Here is a 17,570-nt window from a genome sequence, read left to right as displayed (position 1 = left end):
CTGATATTAGAGAAATTTAAAGATCAAAATTCCAGGGTCGTTACAGAGATTTAGTTGCAAAGTAGCCAAGAGTACAGATTAAATAGGCAGGAGAAGTGGTTGAGGGATAATAAATTAGCCATGATGGAATAGCAGAGAAGACTTAATTGACCAAAGAAGCAGATGTTGTATGATCTAAATATAAAAGGACACTTCATTCATTTGTTATGTGCCAGATCGTAAGATATGGCCAATAATGGTCTTTCTATGATCATGATTGGTCTTGGCAATTTTTTTACAGAAGTGGTTTGCCATTGCCTTTTGGACAGTGTCTTCACAAGAAAAGAGGGCTATGGGTAACCCTAGGAAATTTCTAAAATAAGTACATGTTTGACACAGCATTATGGGCCGAAGGGCCCGTATTATGCTGTAGGTTTTCTGTGTTTCTATAACTGGGACTTGCTGCTCATATGACCATACACCATTTTCTCCCATGGTCTTGTGACCATGATTGAGGGGCAAAGCAGGTGCTACACCTTGCCCAAGGTTGACCTGCAGACTAGTGGAGGATTTGGTAGAGACTCACACCTCATTTGGTAGAGACTTATCTCCATCCCACCACCCAGAAGGATATTTACCTTTTGGAAAAGATAAGCAAAATAGAAATGATCTAGCCATGATTTAATGAATGGGATGAAAGCAGCAGAAAAGAAGAATCTTCACTCAGAAAGCATTTGTTTTTTATTTTTACTTACAGTATGGAGTAGGCCCTTCCAGCCCTTTGAGTCACACTGCCTAGCAGTCCCCCAATTTAATCTTAGCCTATTCACAGGACAATGTGTAATAACTAAAGAACCTACCGACTGGTACATCATTGGATTGTGGGAGAAAACCAGAACACCTGGAGGAAACTCGCGCTGTCACAGAGAAAACATACAAACTCCTTACGGGTAGTGGTGGGAGTTGAACCTGGGACGCTGGTACTATAAAGCATTGCGCTAACCAATATGCTACCATGCCATAGTTAAGTAGGTTCTGTTTGGGTGCAGCTAAAAAAAACTGCAGCAGCAAAGGCCTCAGACTGTATGGTAGCATAAAAAATTACAGACACATATAATAGTAAATATGGGAATCTTTAATCAACCTACTCACTGTGCAAACACATTTAGGATTAATAGAGCAGAGGAATATAATAGATGATTTTCTGTATCATTATGGGAGAAATAAATGAGAGAACAGGCCATTTTAAGTTTAATGTTGTGTAATGAAATGGGGTTAGTTGAGGATCTAGTAAAAGGGAATATGATATAGAAATTTATATAAAATTGAACGTTGTCTCGTTTAATTTGAAACCAAGGTTTTAAATCTGAATAAATAAAAGTACAAAGGTGCGAGTTGACTATAGTAAATTGGAAAATTATATTAAAAGATGTAAGGATAGACAAATAATGGCTCACATTAAAAATTATAAAAATCCACAGTACTGTGCAAAAGTCTTAGGCACATATAGCTGGGGTGCCAAAGACCTTCACACAGTACTATGTCAACGTGGAGCGGAAAGCAAATTTGTAACTCTGGTGGGAGCAAACAATTTTGGGATGGTGAGGGTGGAGCATCCCAGGAGGGGTGTGGGACAGGTGGCAGAAAAGGAGTGGCAGAGATGGGTTGGGGTATCTTGGGTGCAGACACACCCAGCCCTGAGACACCAGGCGAGGTCATTTGATTCAAAACAATTGGTTTATTGGTCATTACAGAAAGTCTCTTTGGTGTCTCCTGCTCTGTACAGCAGCAGTACACTGCAATACATAAAATTGCTACAATACTGTGCCAAAGTCTTGGACAGAAAAATGGAGAAATGCAATAGAATTTTATGGAAAAGCTATACATATGCAAAGATTGACAAACAATTAATCAGTGTGCAAAAGAAGACAAACAGTGCAAATAAAAATAATCCTATGAACATGAGTTGAAAAGGGTTCCTGATGTGTCTGTAGGCCACAGAATCAGTTCAGAGTTGTGGTAAGTGAAGGTCCATGCTGGTTCAGGGGCCTAATGGTTGTAGGATAATAATTGTTCCTGAACTTCATGATGTGGGACCCATGGCTACTGTATCTTTTGCCTGATTGTAGTAGTGAGAAGAGAGCATGGCCTGGGTGGTGAGTGTCTTTGATGTATGCTGCTTTCTTGTGGTAGTACTCCCATGTAAATGTGCTCAGTGGTGGTGAGGCTTTTTCCTGTGCTGCGACTGGGCTGTTTCCACAGTTTCTGTAGACTTTTCCATTCTTGGGCATTTGTATTTCTACACCAAGCTAGTTAGGATACTCTCCACTGTGCATCTATAGAAGTCTCTCTCCATTGCCGTTCCATTATGAGAAGTGGCTCAGGAGCCTCCAGCTTCTTCCTCCTGTAGTTGATAATTAGCTCTTTGGTTTTGCTGATGTTGAGTGAGAGATGTCATTGAGGCATCACTCAACCAGATTTTTAGTCTTCCTCCTATATGCCAATTCATCAGCACCTTTGATTTGGCTAATAGTGGTGTCAACATTGGAGTCACACAATCAGAGTATAGTGAGTATAGCACATAGCCCTGTGGTGCACCTTTGCTGATGGCGAGTGTGGAGGAGATGTGGTTGTCAATCTGTACTAAATAGGGTCTGGCATTGAAGGCCTCTAAGAGTATTATGAGCTGTTTTAGGGCTCTTAGCTAAGAAAGAAGGCACTGACATTGGAGAGAGTTCCAAAGAGGTTCACAAAATTAATTCCAAAATTGACAGGCTTATCATATGAGGAGTGTTTCATGGTTCTGGGCTTGTACTCACTGGATTTCAGAAGAATGAGGAGGGAATCTCATTGAAACCTGTTGAATGTTGAAAGGGTTCTATAGAGTGGAGAGGATATTTCCCATAGTTGGTGAGGGGGATTGGTCTAGGACCAGAGGGGACAGCCTCAGAGAGGGACGTTCATCTAGAATGGAGATGAGGAATTTCTTTAGCCAGAGAGTGGTGAATCTGTGAAATTCGTTACCACAGGCAGCTGTAGAGGCCAAGTCATCAGGTATATTTAAGGCAGACGTTGATAGATTCTTGATTCATCAGGTCATGAAGGGATATAGGAAAAGGCAGGAGACTGAGGGTGAGAGGGAAATGAATCAGCCATAATGAAATGGTGGAAAAGACTTGATAGGTCAAATGGCTTAATTCTACTCCTATATTTTATGGTCTTATGAAGAAATCAAGGATCCAGTTGCACGGAGAGATACCAGAACTGAGATCTTGGAGCTTAGTAATGAATTTCGAGGGAATGATAGTGTTGAATGCTGAGCTGTTGTCAGCGAAGAGCATCCTCATGGATGCATCCTGCATTTTACAGGTGTTCCAGAGGTGAGTGAAGAGCCATTGAAATGGCTTCTATAAGGATTTAGATAGGATTGGTGGGCAGCTGATATTTCTTTCGCTTAGGATGTTTAGAATAAGTCATTACTATCTCAAAAAAAGAGACCACCCATTCAAAACACAATTGAGAAGTAATTTCTATAATAAGAAAAAGTGGACTGTTACAGCTCACTACCCTGGAAGGTTGTAGAGGTTCAGTCTCTTGAGTACAATCACGACAGATAAATGTTTGGAAATAATTCAGAAGATGTGTAGCTTAAGTGGTCGATGTTTGGGTTGAGTTGTTCTCCGATCTTGGAAATTTACTTGCAAATGTTTCACACCATACGAGGAGATGTTGTCAGTGTGCTGTTGATTGGCCTTTATATACTCTTCAATCAGCTGATTGGACATCATTTCGGAAATGACGTGGGGAAGTACATCACATCGTTGATTGGCTGTGTGGTGAACTTTGTGCGTTATAGTCTGGAATTTTGCCCGCATCGGCTCATAAATAGGATTGACGTCTACGTGTTTGTTTATGGTCCTTAATGCACAAAATACAACTTATCCTAGCAAGAGGACATTAATTTGAAAGGTTTTCTGGCGACAAAACATTTGCAAGTAAATTGCCAAAATTGGAGAACACTCAACCCAACCAGATAAATGTTTGGATTATTAACAAGAGAAAATCTACAAATGCTGTAAATCCAAGTGATGCATGCAAGATGCTGGAGGAACTCAGTAGACCAGGCAGCATCTATGGAAAAGAGTACAGTTGACGTTTTGAGCCAAGACCGTCTTTAGATTCGAAATGTTATGGGGTTAGTGCAATGAAGTGTAACTGAGATAAAAGGTCAGGCTTGAGTTGCCAACTCCTCTATTCTTATTCCTTTCTCTTCCTTGTGGTGCATCAGATGACGACTTTGCAGTTCTTTAGCATTTGTTTGCTTTTTACAAAGTTGAGTTGCTAGTTCGACTGGTGGAAAGTGTGCAAGGAGCCAGCCCGATTTGAACCCTGGACTACTCGCCTCAAAGTCCGGTGCTGATGCAACTACACTGCTGGCTGGCCTATTGTTGCTTTTAATTATATCCTCAGTCTTAGTTGCCACCAACCACAAATGGGAATTGGGCATCAAATTGTTGATGTAATTTTTGGTTAAGTGAGAGTTTGTATTTGCAATGAACAGCTGCACCTTTGGTACGTCCTAAATCATTCACACATGCTCTCAGAAAGGTTTATACTAAGTAATGAGGGATTTGCAAAGCATTTGGAATATGTACCCTTTGAAGTTGGATTAAACTCCTCTATTCAATAATGAGGTGGCTTGGTCCATTGATAGTCCCAGTGCTTATAAACAACTTAGTACTGTGGTTGTGGTTTTAAATTTCAGTGAATGACACACAGTTGAACTTTTAATGTGTAGACCTTGTTGGTTCTCAAGTTCTCAAATGATACACCTGTTTTAAAAGCATCAGAATAAGCATTAATGTTTGTAGATAATGTATAAATGCCTAATATTTATCAAACATATTCTGCCTGTAAACTTTACAGGATAATTAGAGCTATTTATTGGTAAGTTTCCTTTGTCTTCATTTTACATTAAATATAATAGTGTTTTAATATACTGTAAATTAGAGAAGTATTTTTTTCCTGAAGTGATATAAAATTCAGTGTACAGGTATCGATATTATATGTTGTAGCATCTGAGTTGACTTGGCACAATTTAGTATTTTGAGGCATTTATTTCCAGCCTGTCTCACAATAATAAAAATGTCTCATCTGAAATGTGTTAATGTTTATCTAATCCCCTGATCTATTCATATATACATGATACATTTGGAAAACATTATTTCTGAATGTTTGAATGTATAATGGCTCAAAGATTACCAGGTGATGCACATTCAAAGTAGTACCCTTTTTTTGGAGGATATGTACTAAAATTCTTTTCGGTGGTCTTTGTCCATGGTATCTATTGGTGGTTGCCTTTCCACGATGCCCGTCGGTGGTCTCTGTCTGTGACTAGAAAGAGGAGACACAAGATTGCTGATGCTAGAATCTGGAGCAACACGCATAGCACCGGAACAACTCAATGGGTTAGGCAGCATCTGTGACATCTCAGGTTGAGACCCTTCATCTGGAGAGTCAGTCCAGGTGAAGGGTCTTGAACCAAAATGTCGACTGTCCATTTCCTTCTGCAGATGCAGCCTGACCAGCTGACTTCTGTCTTAATACAAAAGAGGAAGTCCATATCACTAAAAAGGTGGAGATAGTGGTGATAGCATATTAAGTTGGATAATTCCTTGTGACCTGACCAAGTATGTTATAGGATAGTTAGAAGGTAGAGAAGAGTCAGCTTAGCCGGTTCCATCATGGGCACTAGACTTCATAGTATCCAGGACATCTTCAGGCAGTGATGCCTCAAAACAGGGGCATCCATCAATAAGGACCCCCCCCCCCCCCAATCACCCAAATCATGCCTTATTCTCATTGCTACCACCAGGAAGGAGGTACAGGAGCCTGAAGGTGCACACTCAACAATTTACGAACAGCTTCTGTTATCTGAATTTTGAATAGACATTGAACCAATGAACACTACCTCACTGCTTTTTTAAATTTCTATTTTTGCACTGTTGATTTAACTGTTTTATGCATGAGTATTTAACTCCTTATCCGCGAGTTCTGCATGCGCGAATTCAACCAACCCGGTTGAAAACCCGGAAGAAAACCTGGAAGTGCGCTTCCAGCACTTGTTGTTCGAGCATTACAGACTTTTTTTCTTGTCATTATTCCCTAAACAATGTAGTATAACAAATATTTTACATAGCATCTACATTGTATAAGGTATTATAAGTAATCTAGAGATGATTTAAAGTATATGGGAGGACGTGCGTAGGTAACCGTGGATTGGGATAAAAAAAAAGTCAGAAGTTCTCTTACTATGTAAGTCGGAACAGATACATCCAGTATTATTCAGTATCGGTTAGTTCAACGTTTGTCTTAGTATATACGGTAGTATATATTTTACCTTTCTATGCATATAAAACACTTAAGAACATATGTTTCAGCGCCGGGCTCGGGAAGTTCCCAAGTTCGATCCAGTTCTGAGCGTGCTCTCCATTCGTGCCTGGTTGATGTAGAGCATCAAAAACCCAAAACCCAATAATTAAACCACTGCGTTGCTTAGTAATAATTGTAGCTTTCATTGGGGCAGGGCCTTTCTCATTTTATCCTTTAAAATTGTTCCGATTGTTGACCGACTGTAGCCTAACGCTTTTCCAATGACCGAGGGCGTTTCACCTCTTTCCTATCGCTTTATTATTTCCACTTTATTTTCAATCGTGATCGTGATTATTTTCTTGAACAGAAACACTGATGATTCAGTGCTCTGCCGCCAGGTCCTGGTGTCCACTGCACTGAGACAGGTTATATAAGGTCTGGGGTTCTGCTGGGTCCTAAGGTCCACCACATTTAGACAGGTTGAAGAAGGGACTTGAGCATCCGTGTTTTTTGGTATCCGCGGGGGGTCCCGGAACCAATCCCTTGTGGATAAAGGAGGGCCGACTGTATATGTGTGTGTGTTCAGTATCTATCTATCTATCTATCTATATATATATATATATATATGTAGCGGTGTGCTACGCGCAGCGCTGAAATTACGACACGGAGTCGGTAAACTGCAACCACGGAATCAGTTTATTTCACAAACACAGTCTTGCTTAAAAGCCTGTCTCCCCCCACTCGAAACTTGGAGAGGCACGTAACTGAAACTCCCTGAGGCTATGTATCTTTGTCTCTGGCTCTGGCTAATTGTCAGCCGGTTCGAGTGTGCTAGTAATTGGGTCGCCACATATATATATATATATATATATATATATATATATATATATATATATATATATATATATATATATACACACACACACACACACACACACGCGCACACACACACATATATCTTACTATAATTCATGATTTTTTCCTATTGTTATGTATTGCATTGTACTGCTGTTGCAAAGTTAACAATTTTAATGACATATACTAGTGACTTAAAACCTGATTCTGATTCTGAATGTGCTGCAGCCCTGGCAGACGTATTTACATTATCATTAGCTATAGTGGGGTATGAGAAACTGGAGAGCAGTAGTGCATCTTAATTTAACAAGAGCTACAAGGGCAAAGCAGGCCAATAAGACTAACATTGGTGTTGAGAAAGTTACTGGAAATAGGATCCACATGTATTATATGTGCAGAAGCAAAGACTGATTTAGGGATAGTCAGCATGTCTTTATGTATGGGAAAAATGTGTATCACACATTTAAGCAAGCTCGTTTGAAGAGGTGATCAAGGATATATATAAAAGTTTTGCGAGGCCTTTGATAAGTAGAGCAGACTGTTTCAGAAGGTTAGATCAGTAAAGGCAATTGTATACAAAATTGGCATGGCAGTCAGAGTTGGAGGGTAGTTGTTTTTTCAGATTGGCGGCCTGTGGCCAGTGGTGTGCTGCAGGGAATGGTGCTGCGTCCTCTGTTGTTCATCACTTATACTGTATTAAAGAGTTGGATCAGAATGCTGTTGGCATGGTTAGTTAGTTTTGGATAAATCAACATCGGTGGTAAAGTACACAGTGACCTCAATTATCTAAGATTGCAACACAATCCAGAACAATTTGGGATGTGAGCCAATAAATGGTAGATGGAATTTAACTGAGACAAGTGTGAGGTTTTGCATTTTGCACTGCACTCCCTTTGCAATTTTTGCTCATTTCTTTCTCATTTCCTGCTAAATCATTGTTTACATTTACATCTACTATTATACTGTAATTTGCCTTTTACTGTGCCTATTGTCTTGTTTATTAGTTATTGTACTGTCTTGCATTGTTTTATGCACTTTATGTAGTCACGTGTAGGTCTGTAGTCTAATGTAGTTTTGTGTTGTTTCACGTAGCAAAATGGTCCTGGAGGAAGGTTGTTTTGTTTTCACTGTGTACTGTATGAGCAGTTATGGTTGAAATGACAATAAAAGCGACTTGACTTGAAATGGACAGTACTGCAGGACAGAAAGGTCTAGGGATTTGACTACATACAGTATTGTGCACATATATAGCTTGGGTGCCTAGGACTTTGCACAGTACTGTAGTAATTTTACATATTGCACTGTATTGTTGCCAAAAAAAAAAACAAATTTCATGACATCTATGAGTGGTGATAAACCTGATTCTGATCTGGGTCTCTGTTGTGAACTGAGAGTGAAAAGGAGGCAGGGAGAGGGGAATCATGCTTGGGTAAAGGGGAAGGGAGAGGAGAGCAACAGAGAGGTATTCTCTAATGATCAATAAACCAACTGTTTGAAATTGAATGACCTTACCTATTCTCTCAGGGCTGGCTGTGTCTGCACCTGTGTCGACTGCCCCCCTTTCTCCACCCCCCCCCCCCAAACACCACCCCCGGGCCTGCCACTGGCGTTCCTTCTCTGCCACCTATCCTACATGCCTCCTGTGGCACTCTACCCTTGCCATTCCCAACATTCTTTTCTCCGCCAGATTTACAAACTCATTCTCCATTCCACATTAACAAATACAGTATTGTAGTTCTCTGAAAGAGGAGACGAACATAAAGTGTGTGGTTGAGGAAACATTTGCCATGTATTCTTTCATCAGTCAAGGCATTGAGAACAAGAGTAGACACATCATCTTGCAACTGCACAAATCACTGATGAGACTACAAGAGTATTACGTGCAGATCTGGTCACTAAGGTGTAGCAACGATGCCATTAAGCTGGTAAGGGTGCTGAAAAGATTCACGTGCATGTTATCGGAACCAGAGTGCCCAAGTTATAAGAACAGACTTGATGGGTTGGGACTTTTTCATCTGGAGGATAGGAAGCTGAGGAGTGAATTTATAGAAGTTATATAAAATGATAAGGGGCAGGTCATAGATGAGGTGTGTAGTTACTGTCCTTTCCCCAGGGTGGAGGAATACAATACTAGAGGGTCTAGATTTAAGATGAGAGGGGAAAATTTTAAAGGAGACTTGAAGGGCAGCTTTTTACAGAGGTAGTATGTGGAATGAACAGTCTGATGACATAGAGTAGTGGTCGCCAACCCGTCAATCACGATCGACTGGTTGATCTTTGAGACTTTCCCAGTAGTTCCCGAAAAAAAAAGAAAAATAAATACACAGATACTGTTGAGAGATTGTTTCAAGTTGCAGGGTTTTAGTTCCGTTCTTTCTGCCCAGTGCACATGCGTGTAGCTCCCCCGCCATGCACTGGTCCCCAACCACCGGGCTGTAAGGAAACAATACGAGTCAGCTGCACCTTTCCTCATTCCCTGTCACGCCCAGGGAACCTGAACCCACGCGAGGTCATTACCCAAGCCAGTCAGGGATCACAAGCCTCGGGTAACCAGCTGCTTCGTGCGGCCAGCGAGAAGTGCCGTTGCTAGTGGCCTGGAACGTTGTCAGATGGGCGCTGCCTCTGAACCTGTTTAGCACATTGAATGTTCATGAGGAACCCGGTGCTAAAATATTCGCAGACAACCTAATTCAGGCTCAGGGTTCCATAAGTAGCAGAGCAGCTACCTCGCTGCGATCTACTGAAACAAACTTTTGTTGGCCGATAGATCCTACAAGGGGGGGGGGGGGGGGGTGGGCGCGTGCTGTTGCACTCCTCGCTCAGTCAGTCGGTTGCTCTCTCTGGACCGCCGCGGTCCCAGTTCGGGAACAAATGCACCTGGCCAAGGCGGCGGGCGGGCAGGAGGCTGTCTAATGAGGCAATGAAGCCCTCAAAACTGCTTCAGTACCTTGAGTCCAAGCACTCTGCACTTAAATACAAACCTGCTGAGTTTTTTTCCAGCGCTAAAAATGCGAACAAGCGGGACAGCAGGTAAGTGCTGAGAGCCACGTAAACTAAATTGCGGAATAGACTGGACATAAGGAACCTGCTTCGAGTATCGCTGTATTCCAGTCGTGTTTAACCCCGCCCCCCCCCCCCCCCGTCGGCCGGTTTCTTAAGAATATTTTCAATATTAAACTGGTCCGCGGTGCAAAAAAAGGATGGTGACTCCTGGTATTCAAACATTATTTCTACTTCTGGGTTGCGGGGTTTTACTTCTGGTCTTTTCTGCCCCGGTCGGTGTGCATGTGTGTAACTAATTGATTTGGAGTTGATCTTACCTTTCACTGAGGCCGAGGTAGAGGATCTTGGGCTTCAAAAGGTTGGTGACCACTAATGTAGAGGGTGATACAGTTACAATGTTCAAAAGGCATATAGACAAGTATAGATATGAAAGGTTTCAATGTTCAAAGTATATTTTATTATCAAAGTATGTATGTTTTATACAACCTTAAACTTCATCTCCTTACAGGCAGCCACAAATAAAGATACCCAATACAACCCATTAAAAACAAAAAAAGACAGTCCAAACAACCAGTGTGCAGAGAGAGAGAAAAAAAAGATATCGTGCAAGCAGTAAAAGCAAGCAAACAATATTTGGAACTAAAGTTCACAATGCCAGCCATCAGTACAGCTGATTCAGGAGACTCAGGCCACAGCCTCAGTCCAGCACAGTCCCAGAGAGCAGCGAGCCGAACCAGCCCGTCTCTAGCCTCCATGGGGCACCATGACCATTTCAATCAGGCCCAGTGCTTAAATAGTCCAAACTTCGGATTCTTCTTCGCCGCGGGCTCGGGCTCTGCCACTTCAATACGACCAGTACCCGATCTTTCCAATTTGTTTCAAGGAATAAGATGCAAATACAGACATATAGGGCTAGCTTAGGTTGGCAACTTGGTTAGTGTGCATGAGATGGGCCAAAGGGCCTGCTTCCATACGGCTCATGATCTTTGTCAGTAGCGGTGCATATCAGTTAGCCTCAGTATTCTTGTTAGAAAAGTGTTAGAATGTACAGAATGGTTTCCAAGCCTTGATCAGAATCAGTATTAATATCACCAGCATATGTTGTGAAATTTGTTGTCTTTGCTGCAGTGATACATTGTAATACATAATAATAGGGAAAAAAGAATTGGAATAAATATAAATTAAATTAGTGCAAAAATAGAAATTAAAACATTAATGAGGTAGTGTTCATGGATTCAATGTCTATTCACAAATCTGATGGCAGGGGGAGAAGAAGCTGTTCCTGAATCATTGAGTGTGTGCCTTCAGGCTTCTGTACCTCTTTTCTGATGGTAGCAATGAAAACAAGGCAAGATCTGGAAATGTATGTGAATAACATCTACAAGTATATTTAGTTATTCAGAAAATTCTATCAGGTAGGGGTCCTTAATAATAGATACTGCCCTTTTGAGGCAACACTCATTGTAGATGTCCTCGATACTATGGAGTCTAGTGCCCATGATGGAGCTGACTCATGTTACAACTTTTTGCAGCTTATTTCAATCCTGTGCAGTAGCCACTCCCCACCCACCCCCCACCATACCAGACGGTGATGCAACCAGTTGGAAGGCTCTCCATGGAACATCTGTAGAAACTTGTGAGTGTCTTTGGTGACATAATAAATCTCCTCAAACTCCTAATGGAATATCACCACTGTCTATGCCTCCTTTGTAGCTGTATCGATATGTTGCATCTAGGATAGATCCTCAGAGATGTTGATACCGCAGTCATCGTTAATGCGATAGTATATTAAAGTGCGTGTAGGCATCGGCAAATGTAGAATCCAGAGGTATAATGTCTCCTGATAAACTGAGGCATCTAAGTTCATGCTTCAGTAAGGCAATTAAAGATTGGTATTTGTGAAACCACCCAGCTAACTTCAAGTATACTCATCATTTGTCTTTCAACAAACAAGAAATGAAATGTTATAATTTATAATTTTTCTTGTGCTATTTCAGAAGGACCTTGCACTAAGACCACAAGAACGAAATGAAAAGTGGGAAAAACAAGTCGGGAAGAAACCGCGGCAAGTAGAGAATGGCATGTTGGCTGAGCCAAGTGAAAATGGACATGAGAATGGAAATGGTACCCTGGAGAGAGGACAAGATCAGGGAAGAGATCAAACAAAGAAAAAAATTCCAATGAAGAACTCTGCACAGGTCTGTGAGGTGTTTGTTATTTGTTTATATGCGTGTTGCAGTTTCCTTCTTGATGTATTTGCCCAAGGATGCAGAGTCTGCATTAGTGAACATTCTAACCACTCTGTACCCTCTGAACAATCATTATTACATGTTGTAATGATGGTTTAACCATGGCTATAACTTGGTCAACTATGATTTGCTGAGCATTATCGTTATTAAGATTCTAATCGTTAAAAAACTGTTCTTGGTGGTGATGTGTAAAAAAATTTATAGTATTACCAGACATGCCAATCACTAACTTTTGGCTTCAATAATGGTGTGATGTTTTATTTGCCCCATCCATTGCTTAACTGTTTTTAACTTGATATCAGCGATTGTTTTAAGCCATATCTACAGAAGAATTGTGCATTTTTCTTGTTCAAGATGTTCCTTGTTCAGTAGATGAAATATAATATACAAGGGTCAACATTGTAATTGCCATTTGAACATTTGATCTCTTTTAAATTCCAGTGTCGTTATTGTTGTCTCTTTCTATTTTAATGTTTGGCTTGGACTTTAGTGGCTTCCCTCTAATAGAATATTTATGCTAGTCATGCACAGTTTAACAGCAACGTTCATACCACAAGTGTCTCTGTCTCATAGGCAATGTAATGTACAAGATGGTTATGAAATTTATCAGCATCATCGCTGTCAACATAATCTCCAAGCCATTGGAAGTTAGATTAGAGATTTAGAATCTGTATCATGTTTTGGATTCTAGATTTGTAATGAGGAATAAATATTTGATAAATAGCATGAAGGTTAACATGTTAAAAGTGTACATGATTAATCCAGGGCAAGGTTTTATTTGCTTGCAGTTTGATTTAAAATAATGTACATTGCAGTAAGTTGTTTTTTCATTTAATTTTTCCATAAGATATGGGAGCAGAATTAGGCCATTTGGCCCATTGAGTCTGCTCTGCCATTTTATCCTGTCTGATCTATTTCCCTCTCAGTCCCAATCTCCTGTCTTCTCCCTGTAACCCTCATGCCCTGACTAATCGAGAATCTATTAACATATGCCTTACATATTCCTAATGACTTGGCCCCACAGCCACCTGTGGCAACGAATTCCAAAGATTCATCACTCTCTGGCTAAAGAAATTTTGGGGATGTTAAACCATTTTTTGTAGTTTTCCTATCTTATAAAGGATCGGGGGGGCGGGGAATTTATGTTATTTTAGTAGTCCTAAATTTGTGAAAACAAGGAGATCCAAAGATCAAAGTACATTTATTATCTAAGTACATATAATTATACAATCTTGAGATTCGTCTCCTAGCAAGCAGCCATGAAACAAACCCAAAAGAACCCATTTCTAAAAAAGACTGTCAAATGCCCAATGTGCAGAGGGAAAAGCAAATCTTGCAAACAATAAACGCAAGCAAATAGAGCTCTGAACTGAAGTCCACAAAGAGTCCGTTTCCAGACCCTTTGCTCACAACAGAGTGGCTTATCTCTTGCCTCTGTCCCCGACACCCACCCTTTCCAATTTGGCCTGGTGCCTAAATCGTTGTCCAAACATGGTCCAATTGCTTCAATATGCTCTGGGGTCTGGACCTGCTGCCTCGATTTGAACCCAACCCGACCTTTCCAATTCAGCCCACCGCTTAAATCAATCGAACCTCGGGACTTCCTCGCTCTCGGTGATGGGTCCGCTGCCTTGCCTTAGTACTGGCACATCGAATTGCCTTCAAGTCATTTGTCAGAAAAAGAGCGATTAACAAAGTATTTACTTGTTTTCCTTGTTTCATTAGCCACCAGCCAAAAGTTGATGAGATTCACCAGCGCTTTCTTAAATTTGCTTTAAAAAAATGCAGAAGTCATCTGCTTAACTTTATGCAACCAAGCTTGATTAAAGATTCTGCGTGTAAAATGGCTTGGCATATACACAAGCAAAGCCTGGGGAAACAACTACTTCAGAAATTTGATATCAGCAGGTTTCTTTTTTAAAAATTTTAAATAAATACATTCAATCAATTTGCAGTGAAGAATAATGAGGAACACACTTCAACAAAAACACATTTTCTCCTGCCGCTGACTGTAGGAGTTTGTACATTCTCCTCATGACTGCGTGAGTTTTTTCCGGGTGCTCTGGTTTCCTCCCACAGTCCAAAGACTTACCGGTTAGTAGGTTAATTGGTCATTGTAAGTTGTTCCATGGTTAGGCTAGGGATAGCTAGGTAACGTGGTTTGAAGGGCATTCTGTGCTGTACCCCAATAAATAAAGTTTAATCCTGTTATATTGGTTAATTATATGAGTGTATCCGTAGGAAAATGAAACTCAGGGTTGTATATGGTAACATTTGTGTACTTTGATTTTAAAATGTATTTTGAACTTTGAATTAATATATATATTGAAAGGCCTATTTAGACTGGATGTGGAGAGGAAGTTTCCCATAGTGGGTGAGTCTAGGGACAGCCTTAGAATAGAGGGATGTCAATTTAGAACAGAGATGAAGAAGAATTTCTTTAGCCAGAGGATGGTGAATCTGGTATTTGTTGGCACAGATGGCTATGGAGGTTAAGTCATTGAGTATATTTAAAGCAGAGGTTGATAAGTTCTTGATTACTAAGGTCATCAAAGGTTGAGGGAAGAATACAGGATGATGGAGTTGGGAGGGGTAATGAATCAACCATGATGGAATGGTGGAGTAGACTTGATGGGCCAAATAACCTAATTCTGCTCTTATGTCCTATGTTATCTCAGCTAGAGTAATATGGGTGTTTCCCACATCTGAGTGGTACTTACCTAGTACCGTAGATTCCGGACTACAGAGCGCACCTGATTAAAAGCCGCTGGCTCTAATTTCAGAAATAAAATCAATTTTTTACTTGTACAGGCCGCACCGGATTTTCGGCCGCAGGTGTCCCACGTTGTAATATGAGATATTTACACAGAAAGATATTACACGTGAGGATTTTTTAACTTTTAATTAAATCCATATGGTAACATAAACAAATACATATTGCAAATGCTTTTTTTCGAACCGTGCCTGTAACGCGGCTACTTTTAAATATACGTTGCGTATACTTCTTTACTGAACAACATTCCAATATCTCCTAACGACTGGTAAAAAATATATATACTGCAGCCTACCAGGAAAAGTTATTGATCGCCTTTAACTTAAAAGCAGCGTTCGCTCAGATCCAAAGCCGCTCACGTAATGCCGCTCCCCCCCTCCTTCCCGTTTATCGCAAACTGGTATCCCACAAGACGCGGCGAAACTGGGTGTGACGTCATAGTATCCCGCGATGTAGTACAGAAAACAAATATAGTTAAAACACTTCTAACTTTAACTAACAAATGAATTACTAAGCGAAAATATTATAAACTAAATAACTGCCATAAAGGCAGCACAATGCTTTTCTTCGAGTGTTTTCCATGTTGATGAGGGTGAGTACAAATGACTGATTTACAATAATTTAATTGTGAAAGTGCGCTTGATTTATCGTACAATTTCATTGGACCTCTGTGAACTACTCATCAATTTTATTGGTCTACTGTTACGAGGCAAAATGTTTTTGGCGGCATGAAAAAAATAATGCATTAGCCGCACCGTATTAAAGGCCGCAGAGTTCAAAGCTGTTCAAAATGTGGGAAAAAAGTAGCGGCTTAAAATCCGGAATCTACGGTAATAGTTCTGCCAGAGTAGAAAACTAGTCATTTCAGAGTGGGATTTTCACAGACTGAGTAACAGGGTGAGGGTCAACTCTTAAAATGTTATTTGGGATGGTTATTATGAATTGGCATTGTTAAGCAGATGATGTTTAAAATTGCTCTTTACCTACCGCATTTCTGAATGGATTCAATTACTGATTTTCTTGCAGTGATGATTTCATTGTGAATTTTAGCATCGGGGCATTTTGCATAATACTGTTTCTTGCATCAATGAAATTCTGATTCCACATGCCTAGCGTGTTTTAATATGACACTGCATCGTGCTTGTACACCTAACAGTGGATATAGGAAAATCAATAGCAACTACGGAAGATCTTCCTACATTATAAACACGAGTTTCTGCAGATACTGGAGATCCAGAGCAACACACACAAAATGCTGGAGGAACTCGGCAGGTCAGGCAGCATCTATAGAACTGAACAAACAGTCGACATTTGACCCAAGACTCTTCTTTGGGACTAGAAAGGAAGAGGGAAGACACCAGAATAAAAAAGTGGGAAGAGTGGAAGGAGGCCTAGTTAGAAGGTGATGGGTGAAGGCAGGTAGGTGGGGAAGGTTAAAGGGCTGGAGAAGAATGAATCTGCTAGGCGAATAGAGCATAGGAGGAAGGGAAGGAGGAGGGGCATCAGGTAGAGGTGATAGGCAGAGTAGGAGGAGAGGTAATAAGCCATAGGGAGGAATAGAAGAAGAGGAAAAGTGGAGGCAAAATACATTATTGGCAGGAGTAACTGATATTTATGCCATTAGGTTGGAGGCTAATTAGCTAGAATATGAGGTGTTGCTCCTCCGCCCTGAGGGTGGCCTCATTCATGGCAAAAGATGAGGCTATAGGCCAACATATCAGAACAGAAATGGGGAGAGGAATTAAAATGGTTGGCTATTGGGAAAGTCCACTTTTGGTGGATGGTGCAGAGGTGCTCTAAAATGCAGTCTTTTAATCTGTATTGAATCTCACCAACATAGAAGAGGTCGCATCGGGAGCACCGGATACAATAGACAACTCCAACAAATTCACTGGTGAAGTGTTGCCTCACCTGGATGGACTGTTTGGAGCTCCTGATGTGGCCTCCTCTGCATTGGTGAGATCTGACGTAAATTGGGGGATCACTTTGCTGAGCACCTCCACTCCATCAGCCAAAAGCAGAATTTCCTGGTGGCCAACCATTTTAATGCACATCCCCATTCTTGTTCTGACGTGTCAGTCCATGGCCTCTTCTTTTTCCTTGCTGGGTGGAGGGGCATCTGATATTCTATCTAGGTAGCCTCCTGCGTAATGGGATGAACATCGATTTCTCTTTCTGGTAATTTTTTTCCCTCCCTTTTCCCTCTTCTATTATCAACTCTGGTCTCTTATCTCTTCTCTTCACCTGCTTATCACCTCCTCTTGATGTCTCTTCTTCTCCCTTTCTCCGATCAGATTGTTTCTTTTTCAGTCCCTTACCTTTCCCCAACCACCCTTCTA

The 17,570-nt window shown here is 40.9% G+C and overlaps 1 protein-coding gene across 7 annotated transcripts in view; it reads left to right on the top strand.

Moving 5' to 3' along the window:
- Positions 1-17,570, top strand: part of fbrsl1 (fibrosin-like 1) — a 994,182-nt gene that overhangs the window by 255,084 nt on the left and 721,528 nt on the right. For all 7 annotated transcript variants that reach the window (XM_073051929.1, XM_073051934.1, XM_073051933.1 and 4 more), the window contains exon 2: positions 12,207-12,407. In XM_073051929.1, coding sequence (XP_072908030.1) covers positions 12,207-12,407 — 201 coding nt within the window. The remainder of the gene's footprint in view (positions 1-12,206; positions 12,408-17,570) is intronic.

The sequence above is a fragment of the Hemitrygon akajei genome, chromosome 7, assembly GCF_048418815.1.
Source record: "Hemitrygon akajei chromosome 7, sHemAka1.3, whole genome shotgun sequence".
NCBI lineage: Eukaryota > Metazoa > Chordata > Chondrichthyes > Myliobatiformes > Dasyatidae > Hemitrygon > Hemitrygon akajei.
This window is presented reverse-complemented; position numbering and strand designations above follow the sequence as displayed.